The 23,183-nt window shown below is 42.2% G+C and overlaps 1 protein-coding gene across 1 annotated transcript in view; it reads left to right on the top strand.

Annotated features, from left to right (window-relative positions):
* TNFRSF11A (TNF receptor superfamily member 11a) overlaps nucleotides 1-23,183 on the top strand; it is a 191,236-nt gene that overhangs the window by 163,046 nt on the left and 5,007 nt on the right. The window contains exons 6-9 of the mRNA XM_077269740.1: nucleotides 17,306-17,391; nucleotides 18,759-18,866; nucleotides 20,466-20,518; nucleotides 20,799-21,348. Of these exons, the coding sequence (XP_077125855.1) occupies nucleotides 17,306-17,391; nucleotides 18,759-18,866; nucleotides 20,466-20,518; nucleotides 20,799-21,348 (797 nt within the window). The remainder of the gene's footprint in view (nucleotides 1-17,305; nucleotides 17,392-18,758; nucleotides 18,867-20,465; nucleotides 20,519-20,798; nucleotides 21,349-23,183) is intronic.

The following is a 23,183-nucleotide window of genomic DNA, read 5'->3' on the forward strand; positions in this document are numbered from 1 at the left end:
GTGGGGGGTTTCAATGTTTAGGCACATCAGTGGCTCTCCAAACGCAACATGGCGTCCCATCTCAATTCCTGTCAATTTTGCAGTGAAAAGTCAAACGGCGCTCCTTCCCTTCCGAGCTCTCCCATGCGCCCAAACAGTGGTTTACCCCCACATATGGGGTATCAGCGTACTCAGGACAAATTGTACAACAACTTTTGGGGTCCAATTTCTTCTCTTACCCTTGGGAAAATAAAAAATTGGGGGCGAAAAGATCATTTTTGTGAAAAAATATGATTTTTTATTTTTACGGTTCTGCATTATAAACTTCTGTGAAGCACTTGGTGGGTCAAAGTGCTCACCACACATCTAGATAAGTTCCTTAGGGGGTCTACTTTCCAAAATGGTGTCACTTGTGGGGGGTTTCAATGTTTAGGCACATCAGTGGCTCTCCAAACGCAACATGGCGTCCCATCTCAATTCCAGTCAATTTTGCATTGAAAAGTCAAATGGCGCTCCTTCGCTTCCGAGCTCTGTCATGCGCCCAAACAGTGGTTTACCCCTACATATGGAGTATCGGCGTACTCAGGACAAATTGTATAACATCTTTTGGGGTCCATTTTTTCCTGTTACCCTTGGTAAAATAAAACAAATTGGAGCTGAAGTAAATTTTGTGTGAAAAAAAGTTAAATGTTCATTTTTATTTAAACATTCCAAAAATTCCTGTGAAACACCTGAAGGGTTAATAAACTTTTTGAATGTGGTTTTGAGCACCTTGAGGGGTGCAGTTTTTAGAATGGTGTCACACTTGGGTATTTTCTATCATATAGACCCCTCAAAATGACTTCAAATGAGATGTGGTCCCTAAAAAAAAATGGTGTTGTAAAAATGAGAAATTGCTGGTCAACTTTTAACCCTTATAACTCCCTAACAAAAAAAAATTTTGGTTCCAAAATGGTGCTGATGTAAAGTAGACATGTGGGAAATGTTACTTATTAAGTATTTTGTGTGACATATCACTGTGATTTAATTGCATAAAAATTCAAATTTGGAAAATTGCGAAATTTTCAAAATTTTCGCCAAATTTCCATTTTTTTCACAAATAAACGCAGGTAATATCAAAGAAATTTTACCACTATCATGAAGTACAATATGTCACAAGAAAACAATGTCAGAATCACCAGGATCCGTTGAAGCGTTCCAGAGTTATAACCTCATAAAGGGACAGTGGTCAGAATTGTAAAAATTGGCCCGGTCCATAACGTGCAAACCACCCTTGGGGGTGAAGGGGTTAATGGATAGGTGTCTTATTAACATCTCTCCATTATTAACCAGGCTTAATGTCACCTTACATTAGCAAGGTGACATTAACCCTTTATTACCCCGTATCCCACCGCTACTTGGGAGTGGGAAGAGAGCGGCTGAGTGCCAGAATAGGCGCATCTTACAGATGTGCCTTTTCTGGGGTGACTGGGGGCAGATGTTTGTAGCCAGGGGGGGCCAATAACCATGGTCCCTCTCTAGGCTATTAACCCCTCTGTGACCTTAGACGTACTATCCCGTCGAGGTGACCTGGGCCTATCTGACCCTCGATGGGATAGTACGTCATAGCCGATCGGCCGCGCTCACGGGGGGAGCGCGGCCGATCGCGGCCGGGTGTCAGCTGCATATCGCAGCTGACATCCGGCACTATGTGCCAGGAGCGGTCACGGACCGCCCCCGGCACATTAACCCCCGGCACACCGCGATCAAACATGATCGCGGTGTACCGGCGGTATAGGGAAGCATCGCGCAGGGAGGGGGCTCCCTGCGTGCTTCCCTGAGACCCCCGGAGCAACGCGATGTGATCGCGTTGCTCTGAGGGTCTCCTACCTCCCTCCTCGCCGCAGGTCCCGGATCCAAGATGGCCGCGGCATCCGGGTCCTGCAGGGAGGGAGGTGGCTTACCGAGTGCCTGCTCAGAGCAGACACTTGGTAAGCCTGCAGCCCTGCACAGCAGATCGCAGATCTGGCAGAGTGCTGTGCACACTGCCAGATCAATGATCTGTGATGTCCCCCCCTGGGACAAAGTAAAAAAGTAAAAAAAAAATTCCCCACATGTGTGTAAAAAAAAAATAAAAAAAAAATCCTAAATAAAGAAAAAAAAATAAATAAATTATTCCCATAAATACATTTCTTTAGCTAAATAAAATAAAAAAAACAATAAAAGTACACATATTTAGTATCGCCGCTTCCGTAACGACCCAACCTATAAAACTGCCCCACTAGTTAACCCCTTCAGTAAACACCGTAAGAAAAAAAAAAAAAAAACGAGGCAAAAAACAACGCTTTATTACCATACCGCCGAACAAAAAGTGGAATAACACGCAATCAAAAAGACTGATATAAATAACCATGGTACCGCTGAAAACGTCATCTTGTCCTGCAAAAAACGAGCCGCCATACAGCATCATCAGCAAAAAAAATAAAAAAGTTATAGTCCTGAGAATAAAGCGATACCAAAATAATTATTTTTTCTATAAAATAGTTTTTATCGTATAAAAGCGCCAAAACATAAAAAAATGATATCAATGAGATATCGCTGTAATCGTACTGACCCGACGAATAAAACTGCTTTATCAATTTTACCAAACGCGGAACGGTATAAACGCCTCCCCCAAAAGAAATTCATGAATAGCTGGTTTTTAATCACTCTGCCTCACAAAAATTGGAATAAAAAGCGATCAAAAAATGTCACGTGTCCGAAAATGTTACCAATAAAAACGTCAACGCGTCCCGCAAAAAACAAGATCTCACATAACTCTGTGGACTCAAATATGGAAAAATTACAGCTCTCAAAATGTGGTAACGCAAAAAATATTTTTTCCAATGAAAAGCGTCTTTCAGTGTGTGACAGCTGCCAATCATAAAAATCCGCTAAATAACCCGCTATAAAAGTAAATCAAACCCCCCTTCATCACCCCCTTAGTTAGGGAAAAATAAAAAAATTAAAAAATGTATTTATTTCCATTTTCCCATTAGGGTTAGGGCTAGAGTTAGGACTAGAGTTAGGGCTAGGGTTAGGGCAAGGGTTAGGGTTAGGGCTAGGGTTGGGGCTAGGGTTAGGGCTAGAGTTAGGACTAGGGTTAGGGCTAGGGTTAGGGCAAGGGTTAGGGCAAGGGTTAGGACTAGGGTTAGGGCTAGGGTTGGGGCTAGGGTTAGGGCTAGGGTTAGGGCTAGGGTTGGGGATAGGGCTAGGGTTAGGGCTAGGGTTAGGGCTAGTGTTACGGCTAGTGTTAGGGCTAGTGTTAGGGCTAGTGATACGGCTAGGGTTATTGCTAGGGTTAGGGCTAGGGTTGGAGCTACAGTTAGGGTTGGGGCTAAAGATAGGGTTAGGGTTTGGATTACATTTACGGTTGGGAATAGGGTTGGGTGTGTCTGGGTTAGAGGAGTGGTTAGGGTTACCGTTGGGATTAGGGTTAGGGATGTGTTTGGATTAGGGTTTCAGTTATAATTGGGGGGTTTCCACTGTTTAGGCACATCAGGGGCTCTCCAAACGGGACATGGCATCCGATCTGAATTCCAGCCAATTCTGCGTTGAAAAAGGAAAACAGTGCTCCTTCCCTTCAGAGCTCTCCCGTGTGCCCAAACAGGGGTTTACCCCAACATATGGGGTATCAGCGTACTCAGGACAAATTGGACATCATCTTTTGGGGTCCAATTTCTCCTGCTACCCTTGGGAAAATACAAAACTGGGGGCCAAAAAATAAGTTTTGTGGGAAAAAAAAGATTTTTTATTTTCACGGCTCTGCGTTGTAAACTGTAGTGAAACACTTGGGGGTTCAAAGTTCTCACAACACATCTAGATAAGTTCCTTGGGGGGTCTAGTTTCCGATATGGGGTCACTTGTGGGGGGTTTGTACTGTTTGGGTACATCAGGGGCTCTGCAAATGCAACGTGACGCCTGCAGACCAATCCATTTAAGTCTGCATTCCAAATGACGCTCCTTCCCTTCCGAGCTCTGTCATGCACCCAAACAGTGGTTCCCCCCCACATATGGGGTATCAACGTACTCAGGACAAATTGGACAACAACTTTTGGAGCCCAATTTATCCTGATACCCTTGTGAAAATACAAAACTGGGGGCTAAAAAATCATTTTTGTGAAAAAAAAAGGAATTTTTATTTTCACGGCTCTGCGTTATAAACTGTAGTGAAACACTTGGGGGTTCAAAGTTCTCACAACACATCTAGATAAGTTCCTTGGGGGGTCTAGTTTCCAATATGGGGTCACTTGTGGGGGGTTTGTACTGTTTGGGTACATCAGGGGCTCTGCAAATGCAACGTGACGCCTGCAGACCAATCCATTTAAGTCTGCATTCCAAATGGCGCTCCTTCCCTTCCGAGCTCTGTCATGCGCCCAAACAGTGGTTCCCCCCCACATATGGGGTATCAGCGTACTCAGGACAAATTGGACAACAAAGTTTGGGGTCCAATTTATCCTGATACCCTTGTGAAAATACAAAACTGGGGGCTAAAAATCATTTTTGTGAAAAAAAAAAAAAAAAAGGAATTTTTATTTTCACGGCTCTGCGTTATAAACTGTAGTGAACCACTTGGGGGTTCAAAGCTATCAAAACACATCTAGATAAGTTCCTTAGGGGGTCTACTTTCCAAAATGGTGTCACTTGTGGGGGTTTTTAATGTTTAGGCACATCAGGGGCTCTCCAAACGCAACATGGCATCCCATCTTAATTCCAGTCAATTTTGCATTGAAAAGTAAAATAGCGCTCCTTCCCTTCCGAGCTCTGCTATGCGCCCAAACAGTGGTTTACCCCCACATATGGGGTATCGTCATACTCAGGACAAATTGCACAACAACTTTTGTGGTCTAATTTCTTCTCTTACCCTTGGGGAAATAAAAAAATGGGGGCGAAAAGATCATTTTTGTGAAAAAATATGATTTTTATTTTTAGGGCTCTGCATTATAAACTTCTGTGAAGCACTTGTTGGGTCAAAGTGCTCAACACACATCTAGATAAGTTCCTTAAGGGGTCTACTTTCCAAAATGGTGTCACTTGTGGGGGGTTTCAATGTTTAGGCACATCAGGGGCTCTCCAAACGCAACATGGCGTCCCATCTCAATTCCAGTCAATTTTGCATTGAAAAGTCAAATGGCGCTCATTTCCTTCCGAGCTCTGCCCTGCGCCCAAACAATGGTTTACACCCACATATGGGGTATCAGCGTACTCAGGACGAATTGTACAACAAATTTTGGGGTCTATTTTCTCCTGTTACCCTTGGTAAAATAAAACAAATTGGAGCTGAAACAAATTTTGAGTGAAAAAAAGTTAAATGTTTATTTTTATTTAAACATTCCAAAAATTCCTGTGAAACACCTGAAGGGTTAATAAACTTCTTGAAAGTGGTTTTGAGTACCTTGAGGGGTGCAGTTTTTAGAATGGTGTCACACTTGGGTATTTTCTATCATATAGACCCCTCAAAATGACTTCAAATGAGATGTGGTCCCTAAAAAAAAATGGTGTTGTAAAAATGAGAAATTGCTGGTCAACTTTTAACCCTTATAACTCCGTCACCCAAAAAAATTTTGGTTCCAAAATTGTGCTGATGTAAAGTAGACATGTGGGAAATGTTACTTATTAAGTATTTTGCGTGACATATGTCTGTGATTTAAGGGCATAAAAATTCAAAGTTGGAAAATTGCGAAATTTTCAAAATTTTCGCCAAATATTCGTTTTTTTCACAAATAAACGCAAGTTATATCGAAGAAATTTTACCACTATCATGAAGTACAATATGTCACGAGAAAACAATGTCAGAATCGCCAAGATCCGTTGAAGCGTTCCAGAGTTATAACCTCATAAAGGGACAGTGGTCAGAATTGTAAAAATTGGCCCGGTCATTAACGTGCAAACCACCCTTGGGGGTGAAGGGGTTAATATCTGCACTCAGTCACTGGCTTTCCCACTGTGGCGGAGAAAATTGCGCAGGAGCCCACGCCAGTTTTTTCCGTGATTTAACCCTTTATTTTAACACCTAGAGCTCCCAAATTTTGCACACAGACACTTCTAACATTAGTAGTGAGGAATATGTAAAAAAAAATAAGGGATATGAAATGGTTTACTGTATGTAAACCATGTCCCATATCCTGTCGGGTTTGATAAGGAGATAGCAAAGGCCGGCAATTGAATTACCGGCTTTTCTGCTATCTAGCTCTGTATGAAATATATATATACTAAAATATATATATACACTATATATATATGTTTTCACGAATAATTGAGCCCATGGATCCATTCTATGTCCATTTTGCAAACCAGAGAGAAAATCTCGCCATACGGACTACATAAGGAGGTTTACATGCACAAAATATGCAGCCACACCTTGCCTACGGATGACATACGGATCACTGTTCAGGAAGCATTTCTGCATATTTGGTCTGTAAAAAACGGACCGTATTTTTATACTTTGTGTGTGACTCCAGCCTTAAAGTGACAGTGGTCAGAATTGTAAAAATTGGCTTGGTCATTAAGTCCCAAATTGGCTCTGTCACTAAGGGGTTAAATGAAAAAGAACCTATACATGTTTGGTGTCTACAAACTCGTAATGACGTGGAGAATCATAATCGCAAGTCAGTTTTATCATTTAATGAACATGGTAAAAAAAAAAAACAATTGTGGAATTGAACTTTTTTTTGCAATTTCACCGTTCTTTGAATTTTTTCCCATTTTTCTGTACAAACAAATGGTTGCGTTCAAAAGTACAAGCTTTTAAAAAGCAAGCCCTCACATGGCCATATTGATTGAATTAAAAAGTTATGGCTCTGGGAAGAAGTGGAGCAAAAAAATGGAAACTCAAAAATGGAAAAACCCAAGGTGGTGAAGGGGTTAAACATTTAAAGAGTAACTTAACTTTTTGGAGAGATTTTATCTTTAAGGCTATTTAATTCTGAGCAGATTGAGGGGAGGGGAGTCAGGGTGCTGAGACCCCCACCAATCGCGCAAAAGATTTCGTATAAGACAGGAATCATGCTAAACGTATGAAAAATCAGTCCGAGTCTCCCTGACGAGAGTCGTATTAGTACAATCCAATTTTTCACACCTAGCATCCGACTGCAGTGCGATTGCTATGCGATTTTAAGACTAGCTTGTACATACAGCAATTCTGTCATTTACACATCGTTTTCAAAGGAAATATTCGTGTGTGTGTATGTATAATAGAATAAAAGCTGTCAATTCATGTGCCGCGTACAGTAATATCACAGCGTGACAGGTTAGAATAGAATGGATAGAATAGGTATATACACATGGAATACATCAATATATAGATGTCAGTGACACACATACTGTACATATATGTATTCTATGTGTATATACGGTACCTATTCTATATATTCTATTCTAACCTGTGGCGCTGTGATATTACTGTGCGTGCCAAATGAATTGACGGCTTTGCTTCTAACTATGTAACATATATACAGGGCCGGACTGGCAATTCTGGCAAATGCCAGAAGGGCCTGTCTGGTCATGGGCTGCCTTGCCTGCTACATTGTTAACAGAATCGGTGTTTTCGAGATACCCATACTGTTAAGAGTTGTGATGGAGCAAAAGTTGCTGACTCCGTCACTTACTCCAGCAGGCCACAGTTATCATTAGAAATATTGGTCTTGGACAAAATCTTGCTTTCCACCATCCAGGATAATATTAGTAATAGATCCCATCTGGTGCTCGGGGGTGGGGACACCATGGGCTTGTGTGATTTCAAATGCCAGGGCTGAATTTCAGCCCATGTGCGCGTGTATGTGTATATATATATATATATATATATATATATATATATATATATATATATATATATATATATATATATATATATATATATAATATATACACACACACACATGTATACACACCATATATACTCGAGTATAAGCCGAGACCCCTAATTTTGCCACAAAAACTGGGAAAACGAGTATAAGCTTATGGTGGGAAATGCAGCAGCTACTGGTAAATTTCAAAAATAAAAATACCGGTAGATACCAATAAAAGTAAAACTAATTGAGACATCAGTAGGTTAAGTGTTTTTGAATATCCATATTGAATCAGGAGCCCCATATAATGCTCCATACAGTTCATGATGGGCCCCATAAGATGCTCCATATTAAAATATGCCCTATATAATGCTGCATAAAAGGTTAATGTTGGCCCCATAAGATGCTCCATATTAAAATATGCCCTATATAATGCTGCATAAAAGGTTAATGATGGCCCCATAAGATGCGCCATATAATATTATGCCTGATATAATGCTGCACAAAGGTTGATGGCCCCATAAGATTCTCCATAGAATATTATGCCCCATATAATGCTCCATAAAGGTTCATGGCCCCATAAGATGCTCCATAGAATAATATGCCCCATGTGCTGCTGCTGCAATTTAAAAAAAATAAATTACATACTCACCTCTCGTCGCTAAGGGTCTGGTGCCAGTGTCCTGAGCAGGCGGGGACACGGGCGCACTGTGGGGTCCAGGTGTGGGAGTCGCCGCTTGCTCAGGATACCGGCACTTGCGATATTCACCTGTCCCCATTCCACTGCCTCGCGCCGCTGTGTCTTCCGGGTCTCTGAAGTGACTGTTCAGGCAGAGGGCGCGCACTAACCACGTCATCGCTCACTCTGACCTGAACGTTACAGCCAGAGGATGCGGAAGACACAGCCCGACGGTGGAAAGGGGACAGGTGAATATCGCCTGGCTCACCCTCCCCCGTTATACTCACCCTCCTGGCGTGGTCCCTGCTTCTCCGATGGTCTCTGGTGCCGGCAGCTTGTTCTTGTGTCCAGCGGTCACATGGTACCGCTCATTAATTTAATGAATGTGCGCTCCATGCCTATGGGAGTGGAGTCGCGTCCATATTCATTACTTTAATGAGCGGTACCACGTGACCGCTGAACACAGGAAGAGCTGCCGGCGCCGGAGACCATCGGAGAAGCAGGGAAGTGCAGAGACCGCGCCGGGAGCAGGTGAGTATGATGTGACAGCCGCCACTCCTGCAGCTCCCCTTCCCCCGCCGACCCCCTGGGACAATGACTCCAGTATAAGCCGAGAGGGCACTTTTAGCCTAAAAAAATGGGCTGAACAGCTCGGCTTATACTCCAGTATATACACCATGTTCCAAATTATTATGCAAATTATATTTTTCTCGGATTTTCCTAAATGGTCAGTGCAAATGACAGTCAGTCTAATAAAAGTCATCATCACCCGTTAGGCCATGTGCACACGTAGGTTCGGGTCCCTGCGGGTTCTCCCGCAGCGGATTTGATAAATCTGCAGGGCGAAACCGCTGCGGTTAGCCCTGCAGATTTATCACGTTTTGTCTTGCGGTTTCCGCTGCGGGTTTACTCCTATACTATTGATGCTGCATATGCAGCAATATGCAGCATCAATAGTAATGTTAAAAATAATAAAAAAAATGGTTATACTCACCCTCTGACGTCCCGATCTCCTCGGCGCTGCACGTGGTGGTCCGTTTCCAAAGATGCTGTGCGAGAAGGACCTTCGTGACGTCACGGTCATGTGACCGCGACGTCACCGCAGGTCCTGCTCGCACAGCAAACCTGAGACCGGACGGCCACGTGCAGCGCTGAGAGGTGAGCATAGCATTATTTTTTATTTTAATTCTTTTTTTTTACCACAAATATGGTTCCCAGGGCCTGGAGGAGAGTTTCCTCTCCTCCACCCCGAGTAGCAACCGCACATTATCCGCGCATTCCCCAGGCGGGAAGTAAGCGGATCAATGCATTTCTATGTGTGCAGAATCGCTGCGATTTTGCACAAAGAAGTGACATGCTGCGGGTTGTAAACCGCTGCGTTTCTGCGCGGTTTTTCCCGCAGCATGTGCACAGCGGCTTGCGGTTTCCCATTGGTTTACATGTTTACTGTAAACGCAATGGAAACTGCTGCGCACCCGCAGCATCAAAATCGCTGCGGTTCCGCGGTAAAAACCGCAACGTGTGCACATAGCCTTAGAGTTTACATCGATTTTTATTGAAGAAACCTCCCAATGATAACAGTATAATCTCCAAAATGAATACAAACTCAAAATGCACTGTTCCGAATTATTAGGCACAGTAGAATTTCTAAACATTTGATATGTTTTAAAGAACTGAAAATGCTAATTTGTTGAATTTTCAGCATTAGGAGGTCACATTCACTGAACAAAAAAGCTATTTAACTCCAAAACATCATAACATGCCAAGTTACATGTTAACATAGGAACCCTTCTTTGATATCACCTTCACAATTCTTGCATCCATTGAACTTGTGAGCTTTTGTAGAGTTTCTGCTTTTATTTCTTTGCATGAAGTCAGAATAGCCTCCCAGAGCTGCTGTTTTGATGTGAACTGCCTCCCACCCTCATAGATCTTTTGCTTGATGATACTCCAAAGGTTCTCTATAGGGTTGAGGTCAGGGGAAGATGATGGCCACACGATGAGTTTATTTCCTTTTATGCCCATAGCAGCCAATGACTCAGAGGTATTCTTTGCAGCATGAGATGGTGCATTGTCATGCATGAAGATGATTTTGCTCCTGAAGGCACATTTCTGCTTTTTATACCATGGAAGAAAGTTGTCAGTCAGAAACTCTATATACTTTGAAGAGGTCATTTTCACACCTTCAGGAACCTTAAAGGGCCTTACCAACTGTTTCCCCATGATTCCGGCCCAAAACATGACTCCTCCACCTCCTTGCTGACGTCGCAGCCTTGTTGGGACATAGTGGCCATCCACCAACCATCCACTACTCCATCCATCTGGACCATCCAGGGTTGCTCGACACTCATCAGTAAACAAGACTGTTTGAAAATTAGTCTTCATGTATGTCTGGGCCCACTGCAACCGTTTCTGCTTGTGAACACTGTTTAGGGGTGACTGAATAGTACCACAGCAAGCCTTTGAAGGATCCTACACCTTGAGGTTTGAGGGACTACAGAGGCACCAGCAGCTTCAAATATCTGTTTGCTGGTTTGTAATGGCTTTTAAGCAGCTGCTCTCAATCTGATGAACTTGCCTGGCAGAAATCTTCCTCATTATGCCTTTATCAGCACGAACACGTCTGTGTTCAGAATCAGCCACAAATCTCTTAACAGTGCGATGATCACGCTTAAGTTTTTGGGAAATATCTAATGTTTTCATCCCTTGACTAAGGCATTGCACTATTTGATGCTTTTCGGAAGCAGAGAGATCCTTTTTCTTTCCCATGTTATTTGAAAACTGTGGCCTGCTTAATAATGTGGAACATCATTTTTAAGTAGTTTTCCTTTAATTTGAATCACCTGGAAAACTAATTATCACATGTTTAAGATTGATTTCAGTAATCCATTGAGCCCTGAGACACAATACCATCCATGAGTTTATTTGAAAAACAAAACAATTAAATCTTTATGACATGTAAATCCAATTTGCGTAACAATTTGGAACACGGTGCATATATGTGTATGTGTCACTGACATCTATATATCTATTTATTCTATGTCTATATATCTATTTTATCGATTCTATTCTAACCTGTCAGTGTGATATTTCTCTATGCGGCACATGAATTGCCGGCTTTTCAAAGGACACCGGTGTGTAAAAATTGAACAGCACTCGCATGGTCAGAGTGCTGTGCGATTTATTTATTTTTTGTCGCACCCAAAAGCTTGCATTGGCGAGTCTCGGACATAATACATGTACAATCGCATGCTGCGATTTTACACGTACGCCGAATACGCCTGAGAAAATAAACGCTGATGTGAGCTGCCCCATAGATTAACACTGGTCCAAGTGCTATGCGATGTTTTCTCTCATAGCACTCGCCCATATTCTACGGTAGTGTGATGCCGGGCCTACAGTCATGGCCAAAAGTATTGTAAAAGGAAGAGGGAGAGCCAAGGAGCACTACCAATGGGCGAGGAGCCAATTGCGACCTATAAGGTAAGTATAATAAGCTCAATGCATAGCAGCAGCATATGCCAAACAAACAAGAAAAGAGACTGTGCATATAGGGCGCACACCCAGAATACAATTAAATGGAAAAAATACAAAAAATTATTTATTAATGAGGAAGACAGAAAACACCAATAAAAACATATTAAAGTACAACCAACACACCAATGGTCCTATACAGAGTAAATATATGGAGACAGCTAAAGATACAATAATATATGGTGAGTCACGCCACCAACACACTGCTGGTACTTTCGTAAATGTAAGATACAAAGATGTAGCATAAATAGCACAACACATATGCACAAACGGTGACTTATGTGCACAATGGCTTATGTGCACAGAGCAAGGTAGCAGGTAAACTCTGGGCGTCCCCAGAGTACCATATAGTGCAGGAGTGCCCCTATGTAAATGAAAAGGCTAATGCTAGCAAGGGGGCCTCGATAAGCCTACTAAATTGCAGCAAGAGGAGATAATCCCCTCAAAAAAAAAACAAAAAAAAAAGATTTGGGAGTTTAAATACCAAAAATAGTCCCTATAAAAGGCAACGCTATCAGTATCACAGAGGGTCGAGCCTGTTAAAGTGATATAGGGAGCGTATAAGATAAACTCGCCAACTCAAACCATCACAGTGGAAGGAAAAAGGGCAGACCAATGTCAGAGAAATAAGCCAAAAGACTAAATATGAGGGAACATCACCGTATCAGGCAGTCCAGAGTGTGGCGTCAGCCGTCATACAGTCAGAAGAGAATGGTCCCAGGACCCAAGTAGTGTGGAGAAAGCCCTATGACGGCTGACGCCACACTCTGGACTGCCTGATACGGTGATGTTCTGGAATTGAGATCGGACGCCATGTCGCGTTTGGAGAGCCCCTGATGTGCCTAAACAGTGGAAACCCCCCAATTATAACTGAAACCCTAATGCAAACACACCCCTAACCCTAATCCCAACGGTAACCCTAACCACACCTCTAACCCAGACACACCCCTAACCCTAATCCCAACCCTATTCCCAACCGTAAATGTAATCCAAACCCTAACTTTAGCCCCAACCCTAACTTTAGCCCCTACCCTAACTGTAGCCTTAACCCTAACCCTAGCCCCAACCCTAACCGTAGCCCTAAAACTAATCCTAACCCTAACCCTAGCCCTAATGGGAAAATGGAAATAAATACGTTTTTTTAATTTTTCCCTAACTAAGGGGGTGATGAAGGGGGGTTTGATTTACTTTTATAGCGGGTTTTTTAGCAGATTTTTATGATTGGCAGCCGTCACACACTGAAAGACGCTTTTTATTGCAAAAAATATTTTTTGCGTTACCACATTTTGAGAGCTATAATTTTTCCATATTTGAGACCACAGAGTCATGTGAGGTCTTGTTTTTTGCGGGACAAGTTGACGTTTTTATTGGTAACATTTTCGGGCACGTGACATTTTTTGATTGCTTTTTATTCCGATTTTTGTGAGGCAGCATGACCAAAAACCAGCCATTCATGAATTTCTTTTGAGGGAGGCGATTATACCTTTCCGCGTTTGGTAAAATTGATAAAGCATTTTTATTCTTCGGGTCAGTACGATTACAGCGATATCTCATTTATATCATTTTTTTATGTTTTGGCGCTTTTATACGATAAAAACTATTTTATAGAAAAAATAATTATTTTGGCATCGCTTTATTCTGAGGACTATAACTTTTTTATTTTTTTGCTGAAGATGCTGTATGGCGGCTCTTTTTTTGCGGGACAAAATGACGCTTTCAGCGGTACCATGGTTATTTATATCTGTCTTTTTGATCGCGTTCTATTCCACTTTTTATTCGGCAGTATGATAATAAAGCGTTGTTTTTTGCCTCGTTTTTTTTTTTTTTTCTTACGGTGTTTACTGAAGGGGTTAACTAGTGGGACAGTTTTATAGGTTGGGTCGTTACGGACACGGCGATACTAAATATGTGTACTTTTATTGTTTGTTTTTTTTTATTTAGATAAACAAATGTATTTATGGTAATAATATATATTTTTTTTTCTTTATTTAGGATTTTTTTTTTTTTTTTTTTTTTTACACATGTGGACATTTTTTTTAAAACTTTTATACTTTGTCCCAGGGGGGGACATCACAGATCGGTGATCTGACAGTTTGCACAGCACTCTGTCAGATCACCGATCTGACTTCGAGCACTGCAGGCTTACCAGCGCCTGCTCTGAGCAGGCACTCGGTAAGCCACCTCCCTCCCTGCAGGACCCGGATGCCACGGCCATCTTGGATCCGGGACCTGCAGCGAGGAAGGAGGTAGGAGACCCTCGGAGCAACGCGATCACATCGCGTTGCTGCGGGGGTCTCAGGGAAGCCCGCAGGGAGCCCCCTCCCTGCGCGATGCTTCCCTATACCGCCGGCACACCGCGATCATGTTTGATCGCGGTGTGCCGGGGGTTAATGTACCGGGGGCGGTCCGTGACCGCTCCTGGCACATAGCGCCGTGAGCACGGCCGATCGCGCTGGATGTACTATTCCGTCCTTGGGAAGTAGGGCCCACCCCACATGGACGGAATAGTACGTCCAATGATAGAAAGGGGTTAAAGGCTGTAATTGTCCAGTGTAAATGAACTTTTAGATTTATGTACCTTCTAGGTGTTATCTGCTTTCATTAGAGTTATTCTCATTCCTTTCTTTTTAATCTGGTCCAGACACAAGGGTGACTTTTCACAGCCACAGCTCGTCTGTGCAGACTCTCCTTTTCACTGGTTTTCTGCAGCACATACCGACACAGTGGACTTAAAAATAACAGTATTATTATAATGTCCTCTAAATAAAAATATAACCCATACTGTGCCTATGAAAAAATATTTACCCCTCACTTTGCTCCCTACGCAAAAAATGACCTCCTTTCCTACAGAATATTCTCCTTGCCATCTTGCCTTATGTACTGCCACACTTCTCCCCCTTATGTATTATAACCGCAACACTGTCTTTTAATGAATTATCCCCACACATCATCCTCCCTTATGAACTACTAGATGGTGGCCCGATTCTAACGCATCGGGTATTCTAGAATATGCATGTATGAGCCATGCAGTATATAACACTGGCCACATAGTATATAACACAGCCCATGTAGTATATAGCAGTGTGAGCACCATATCCCTGTTAAAAAAAAAAAAAAAAAAAAATAGTTATATACTCACCCTCCGTCGTCCAGCGAAGCTGTCCCGATGCGCGAGCCGCTGCCGCCAGCTTCCGTTCCCAGAGATGCATTGCAAAATTACCCAGATGACTTAGCGGTCTCGCATCGGCGGACAACGGAAGGTGAGAATAGCAGGTTTGTTTTTTTTTTATTATTTTTAACATTAGATTTTTTTTACTATTGATGCTGCATAGCGGCCTCGACCAATCAGAGACGCGGGATTTCTAGGACAGACAGACGGAAGTGACCCTTAGACAATTATATATATAGATGGCCTCCATACAATCCCATTTCATGATCTCCATGTCAAAACACTGCCCCCCCCCAAACATTGACCCCTCTCCATACCTTGCCCCACTTAAAAATGTCCCCCCCATGGAACCCCAACACTTTAAAGCCTACAGTGCTAGCTACTGAGCCACCGTGCTGCCCTATGCCATCTTCTGTATATTGCCCCATCCATACTGTGCCATCATTCTATATACTGTTCCCATACTGTACCCTTACATTATACTGCCCTCCATACTGTGCCTCACACTATATATTTCCCCCCATAATGTACCCTCTCACTATACTGCCCCTAAACTGTGTCCTCACACTGTATACTTCCCCATACCCTGCCCTCACTCTATATACTATGCCCCATACTGTTCCCTTACACTTTATAATTCCCCAATACTGTATCCTCACTCTATATATTGCCCCCATACTGTATCCTCTCACTTTATACTGTCCCCATATACTTTGCCCTCATGCTACATGCTGCCCCCTATAATGTGAACTCCCACTGTCACTCTCTTTTTATACAGGACCACCGTCCAGCGTAAAAGTCCCTTTAATCTTTGGTTCTATGAGTGCTTACCTTTTCCTGGCTACTGCCACAGTGTTTCCGCCTTATCTGCGGTGCTGTAGTGACCACAGCAGCATGATTTTCATACAGCAACTTCAACCAAGAAGTGTTGATGCGCTCACATGTCCATTTGTATTCTGGTCCTAAAGACACAAATACACATGAATGCAAAGATGCCTGTTTTGTTATTTGGTCTTGCAGAAGGTAGAATTAAAAAAATAAACTTTTTTTCTCCTTTCTGCTGGCACTGCTTCCCCACAGCCACCTGCCTACGCACCAGCCCTGCTCAAACTAAGAGTTCTCTAATTGTCTTCAACAATATTGGAAGTCAATCATCGCTTGTTTTGTTTTATTTTCAGGTAAAAATGGTCAGGAGGAGGAGTCATTAGTGCAATTGTTTGTTCTCTACTCTGGTCACTTAATCATTCTTACAGGTGTCCCAAATAGTCTTAATGGGGCTTCATCAGATAAAATAACTTTGCAGCAATTGCAGGGATTGTACTACAGATGTATAGGGTAAAGTTATTTTCTCTGCTGATACCCTCTCCAGACTGTTTAAGACATCTGGAAGAATTATTTCCTGGAGGAGAAAAGGTGAGCACTACGATCAGTCCTGTGTCATATCAACACTAAAGCATCATGAGACCATTCATTTGTTGTATAGCTAGTACTCACAATTTTGGCCAAGAACGTTGTCATGAATATACATGTAGAATGGTATCTAATTTTTTTTCCAAGAACAACTTCTCCCAACAATCCAGGAACAATTTGGTGATAAAAATGCTTTTTTCCAGCATGATGGAGTACTATGTCACAAGGCAAAAAGGGAACAAAACATTTGATTCCTGGACCATGGCCAGTAAACTCTCCAGATCCCAATCCATTTGAGAACCTGTGGTCAATCCTCAAAAAGCAAGTGGACAAACTAAAACACCGAAATTATGATAAGCTTCAACCACCGATCAGGCAAGAGTGGGATGTCATTAGTCAGGATTTGGCCTAGAAGCTGCTATCCAGCCTCTAGGGGGAATTGCAGAAGCCTTAAAAAACAAGGGACAACACTGTAAATGTATGGTCTTTGCATAAGCATGATGGATTTATCAATAAAATCTTATAAACTTCTGAAATGCTTGTACTTCAGATACCATAGAGAAGACATCTGACAGATCTAAAACCACTGAAGCTGGAAACTTTGTGGAAACCAAAATTTGTGTCAGTCTCAAATCTTTTTGTTGCAACTGTACATCATATGGTGACTCAGTTTATGGTTTGGAAATAGTCTGTATATCATGACCTGATAGTTTATTTTCTGTCTTGCAGCTGTACATACGTTGGATTACATGAGATTGTTCCCGGCACTAACATCTCTGATGCTATATGTGATCGTCACGTTGTCTCACCAGATCGTACGTGTCTGATTTTTTAAAGTGTAGAAAAGCATATTCTAATGTAATAAGCATTGTTAATAATGTGTTTTCCCAGACTAGCTGACATTTCACAAATAATCTATTTTTAATTGTCAAATGTGTCTCTCTCTCCTCTCCCTCTCCCCTTCTCTCTTTTTCTCTCTTCTCTCTCTTCTCTCTCCTCTACTCTCTCTCTTGTCTTCTCTCCTCTTCACTCTTTAATAATATTCTTTATTTTTATATAGCGCTAACATATTCCGCAGCGCTTTACACACATTATCATCACTGTCCCCAATGGGGCTCACAATCTAAATTCCCTATCAGTATGTCTTTGGAACGTGGGAGGAAACCGGAGTACCCGGAGGAAACCCACGCAAACACGGGGAGAACATACAAACTTCTTGCCTCTTTCCTCTCCTCTCCTCTTTTCTCTTTCCTCTCCTTCTCTCTTTCCTCTCCTCTTCTCTCTTCTTCCCCTCGAAATCCGAACAATCCGAACATTGCAACGGACTTCCAGGAAAAGTCCGTGTTCGGCGCTTAGCTCCAGACACTAACTGTCCGGTACGAACCCCGAACTTTTAAGTTCGGGTTCACTTATCTCTACTAATGAATAATACACTTCAGAAATACGAGTCTTTAGTTTTCTCTACCCCAAGTTTCAGCATAAATTGTCACTGTCCACACTAGCACTACAGCATCTGATATTACTACAGCAATGATAAATCCATTGTGCATCAGATCCTAATGTTAAATTGTATAAAACACTAGAGCAGACAGACTACCCTGTTCTGGCTCAAATGGAACGTAACATGAGTGAAACCTTAGGCTACTTTCACACTAGCGTCGGGAACAACCTGTCGCTGTGCGTCGGGCCGCCGTTCCCGACGCTAGCGTGGTCTCCGCCGCACAACGGGGGCAGCGGATGCATTTTTCCCACGCATCCGCTGCCCCATTGTGATGTGCGGGGAAGTGCAGGGAGGTGGGGGCGGAGTTCCGGCCGCACATGCGCGGTCGGAAAAAGCGGACCGTCGGGAGCAAAAAACGTTACATGTAACGTTTTTTTCTCCCGACGGTCCGCTACCACACGCCCAAGCGTCGCAAAACGGACGCAACGTTTTGCAATGCGTCGCAAATGCGTCGCTAATGTTAGTCTATGACGAAAAAACGTATCCAGCAAGAACTTTTGCTGGATGCGTATTTTCGGCAAAACGACGCATTTGCGACGTATTGCAGTTAACGCTAGTGTGAAACTAGCCTTATTTGTAAAATATTTATGCATCTGATTTATTTTGTATTGTTTATATTTACATGTCAAATGTACTTATTTTTCTAAAGTAACTTTTTTTTTTTTTTTTTTTTTAATGCAGTGTCAAATGTGATAATCACAATAATCGTACTGATTGTAGTATCTGGGATTATGATATGCATCATCTACTCTGTGTGCTATAAGAAGAAGAAATTCAGTACACTTATAGGTATTGTTCCTCATAGTATCAATTACATGTGCAATTGTTAAAAGTTCAGAAGTGCTGCTCATTTCAGTATAATAAATGTTTACTTACAATGCGCTCCTAATTAACTGCTGACTGCATGCAAAGCTGCTTCTGCTTTGGTAATGATGAGTCAAATTAAGAGTGGTTCATCTAAGGGTACCGTCACACAGTGAAATTTTCATCGCTACGACGGCACGATTCGTGACGTTCTAGCGATATCGTTACGATATCGCTGTGTCTGACACGCTACTGCGATCAGACATCACGCTGAGAATCGTACGTCGTAGCACATCGTTTGGAACTTTCTTTCGTCGCTTGATCACCCGCTGACATCGCTGGATCGTTGTGTGTGACAGCGATCCAGCGATGTGTTCGCTTGTAACCAGGGTAAACATCGGGTAACTAAGCGCAGGGCCGCGCTTAGTAACCCGATGTTTACCCTGGTTACCAACGTAAACGTAAAAAAACCAAACAGTACATACTTACATTCCGGTGTCTGTCCTCCGGCGTCTCAGCTTCTCTGCACTGTGAGCGCCTGCCAGCCGGAAAGCGACGTCACCGCTCTGCTTTCCGGCTATGGTGCTTACACAGTGCAGAGAAGCACAGCGCCGGGGGACAGACACCGGAATTTAAGTATGTACTGTTTGGTTTTTTTACGTTTACGCTGGTAACCAGGGTAAACATCGGGTTACTAAGCGCGGCCCTGCGCTTAGTAACCCGATGTTTACCCTGGTTACCCGGGGACTTCGGCATCGCTCCAGCGACGTGATTGCAAAGTGTGACCGCAGTCTACGATGCTGGAGCGATAATCATACGACGCTGCGACGTCACGGATCGTGCCGTCGTAGCGATGAAAATGGCACTGTGTGACGGTACCCTAAGTCAGGGGTGCACAACTCCAGTCCTCAAGGGCAACCAACAGTGCATGTTTTCAGGATTTCTTTAGCATTGCTCAAGGTATTGGAATCATCACCTGTTCTCGTGATTAAATTATCACCTGTGCAATGTTAAGGAAATCCTGAAGACATGCACTGTTGGTTGCCCTTGAGGTCTGGAGTTGTGCACCCCTGATCTAAGTGTTTGTAGAATAGTTCTTCCAGAAAGAAACAGTGCTAAAAGATTGGTACTATTTATGTGTACTATCACAGTGCTCTAATAACATTTATGACTCCAATAACAGTGATGACCAAAGACTCCCAATCACAGTGCCAGTCACATTGCCTGAATGAATAGGATGCTTTGAACCTCAATATTTAGGGGCAGAAGATTTAGGCAACAGCAGCAAAACAATGTGAGCTGGACACGTCTCATGGATGCCAGCTCAGAGGTTCATTCCTGAAGCCATAGCATGTTGTGTAACAGCTTAAAAGCAGCCAACCTCCTAATCTCCACACCATGAATCCACACTATATCAGTACATAGAGATTAAAACGGTTGACAAGATGCTTACTTGTCCTTTAACTCCTTTTTTTAATAAATATTATACAAAATGTTTCTTCAATATAAGAATTTTTTTGTATTATTATATCATATATGTAAGTTACTAACCTTGTAATTTACCAATATTATTTGCATTTTCAGTGCAAGTTCAAAATTGGGTACAAAAAAGTTGTGACCAAGAACATGGATCTCAGGTAAGCATAAGTGTATAGTATACTTGTGATCGGGTTCTGTGCAAGACCTAAATGTAAGAACTGTTGACCTGTAAATGTACTAGTGTCTTGTGCATCCTCTCAAGGGTGTCCTTTTGAAGCAGTTCTGTCAGTAGTGTTAAGTGATCACACACAGCTGATCTTCAGCCATAACTTTGGTCAGATATATGCCATACATTTCTTATTCTGTTATCGCATAGCTGAAACAAAATACATAACCTTCTGTTTAAATAATTACTAAATACAATTTTTATATTTTTAGAAAAAAATACCATACAAAGAACAGATTAAAGATGATTCAAGAGATTGCTTGAGATCATCTCCAGAGGAACGCAATCTGCTAAAAGAATCATTGGTTCACCAAGGAAGAATGATTCCAACAGAAGTGGAATACTTAGAAGAAGGAAGGTCACTAGAAACAGAGCATGGAAGCATGGTTGCAGGCTTGGACTCAACACTGGATCTCGATATTGGCTCTCTAGGAACACTTCTTGGTGTTTCAGATACCAGTTCAGATAGACTGCTGCCTCCCTCACAGGAAGAAGGTGTCAGTATTCCACTGTATTCTCATAATCACTGTGGTCAGTCTGCAAAAGAAATTCAAGACGATTGTGCAAGAGATCTCGTAAATAATGTGTGCAGCCATTGTGCTTCTCAGCATACATTTCAAGCATTCTCACAGGCAACATACCCTTCACCAGAGAGAAATGATGGCGAGGAGCCATGTTCGTGCTTCACTGACAGGCAGTATTCAAGAAGTGGGAGTTGTGCCAGCAGCAGCCCTACTACAGAAGTACCATCAACTCCATCAGGTGAGATAACAGTTTTTGTGTCTTGGAGTTTCTATATTCTGTCTGTTATGATCCATATTTTTTCAGATTCTTTTAAGGATTAGAATAGTGTTGCATGTTATTTAGGCTGTCAAAGGGCAACAGAAGCCTCATGTAAAAGAAATTGCACATGAGTGAGCAGTTATAACAAGCCTGTTGGAGATTTACTGTGGATTCCCCTGAAAAAAAACTGCAACACATATAGCGCAGTTCTAGGGATTTGGATTTTCAGATCGCCATTCGCTGATATAGGAATGATGTTATGGCATGCTGCAGACTATAGTCAACAGGGTGCCTACATTATAGATTTGCCACTTTTTTTGCATCAAATTTCATAGCTGCAAACCTAAAAAAAATGCTTATGAAAAAAAAAATCCTGCAGTGTCCAAACTTGTCTCATACATATCACCTTGTGAGGAGAATTCACAAATACAATCCAAACTCAAGTCTTCAGACCCACACAAGTGATGAGTCTCCCTGATAAAGGGTATGTGCACACGTTGCGGATTCTGCTGCATATTTTTCCGCTGCGGATTTGGAAAATCCACAGTGCAAAACCACTGCGGTTTTCACTGCGGATTTTATCGCGGTTTCTTCTGCGGATTCCACTGTGGTTTTACAACTGCAGTTTCCTATTGGTGCAGGTGTAAAACCGCTGCGGAATCCGCACAAAGAATTGACATGCTGCGGAAAATAATCCGCAGCATGTGCACAGCGGTTTTTTTTCCCATAGGTTTACATGGTACTGTAAACTTTGGGAAAACTGCTGCGGATCCGCAGCGTCAAATCCGCTGCGGATCCACAGCAAAATCCGCAGCGTGTGCACATACCCAAAGTGTTGTGGAGATGAACAAGTGCTGGAGATGTAGGCACTAGTCTGCTGTATCAAACCAATTGTGGCTTCACGGAGAGACAGATACTGCAGCAGCTCCTTCTGGTCTGTATTGTTTCTCTAGTTGGTTCTAGTGACTGAGATGATTTCTCAATATTACATCCAATAAAAGGTGGGAAGATACCTCACCTAACAGGATGCATTACATTAAATTACAATTTATTTAACAATTGGTATATTTTAGCATGTGCAAACCAAGTAATTACGATTACCGTACTTCATTACTATGTAGTCTCAAGATATGTGCTGAGCAGTAAGCACAGTTGTCAGAAATGAGTTAGGCTATGTTCACACATTGCGTTTTTGCTGCGTTTTTTTTTCTACAGGCAAAACCTGATCTCTTGACAGTAAAGAAGCTGCTCCAAGTTATGTTCACACATGGCATTTTGTTTATGCAAATTGTTTTACAGTACCAGCATAGTCTATGAAATTTCAGCAATCTCATTCACACAACTTGCTTGGTTTTTGGAGAGTAAAGCATGTTACATCTTTCAGCGTTTTTTCACCCATTGAAAGTAATGAGTGGTGAAAAAAACACAGGTATCAAATTTTTTGCCACTAAACTTTTATCGGAATGTACAAGAGACAAATATAGTATGACAAAAATGCAGAAAAAAAGGCAAGAATAACTAAGCAAAGCCGGTTTTGTTTTTTTTCTAAAATTATAAAAAGGAAAATAAAAACGCCACATCTGGACATACCCTAATAAAATCAGGTTTTGCTGTGGTTTTGTTTGGTACATTTGCCTCTTGTGCATGCTGATGCAGTTTAGTTCCTGTTGTTCCTGAGTTTTCTGCACCAAAAGCACAGCACAAACTGACCCCTGGATTTTTGCACTTACTCATTGCTTTCTATTGGTCAAAAACACTGCAAAAACGCTGAAAGAAGTGACATGCTGCAGTTTTTCAAAAATGCAGCAGTTTTC

This window comes from Ranitomeya variabilis, chromosome 6 (assembly GCF_051348905.1).
Source record: "Ranitomeya variabilis isolate aRanVar5 chromosome 6, aRanVar5.hap1, whole genome shotgun sequence".
In the NCBI taxonomy this organism is placed as follows: Eukaryota; Metazoa; Chordata; class Amphibia; order Anura; family Dendrobatidae; genus Ranitomeya; species Ranitomeya variabilis.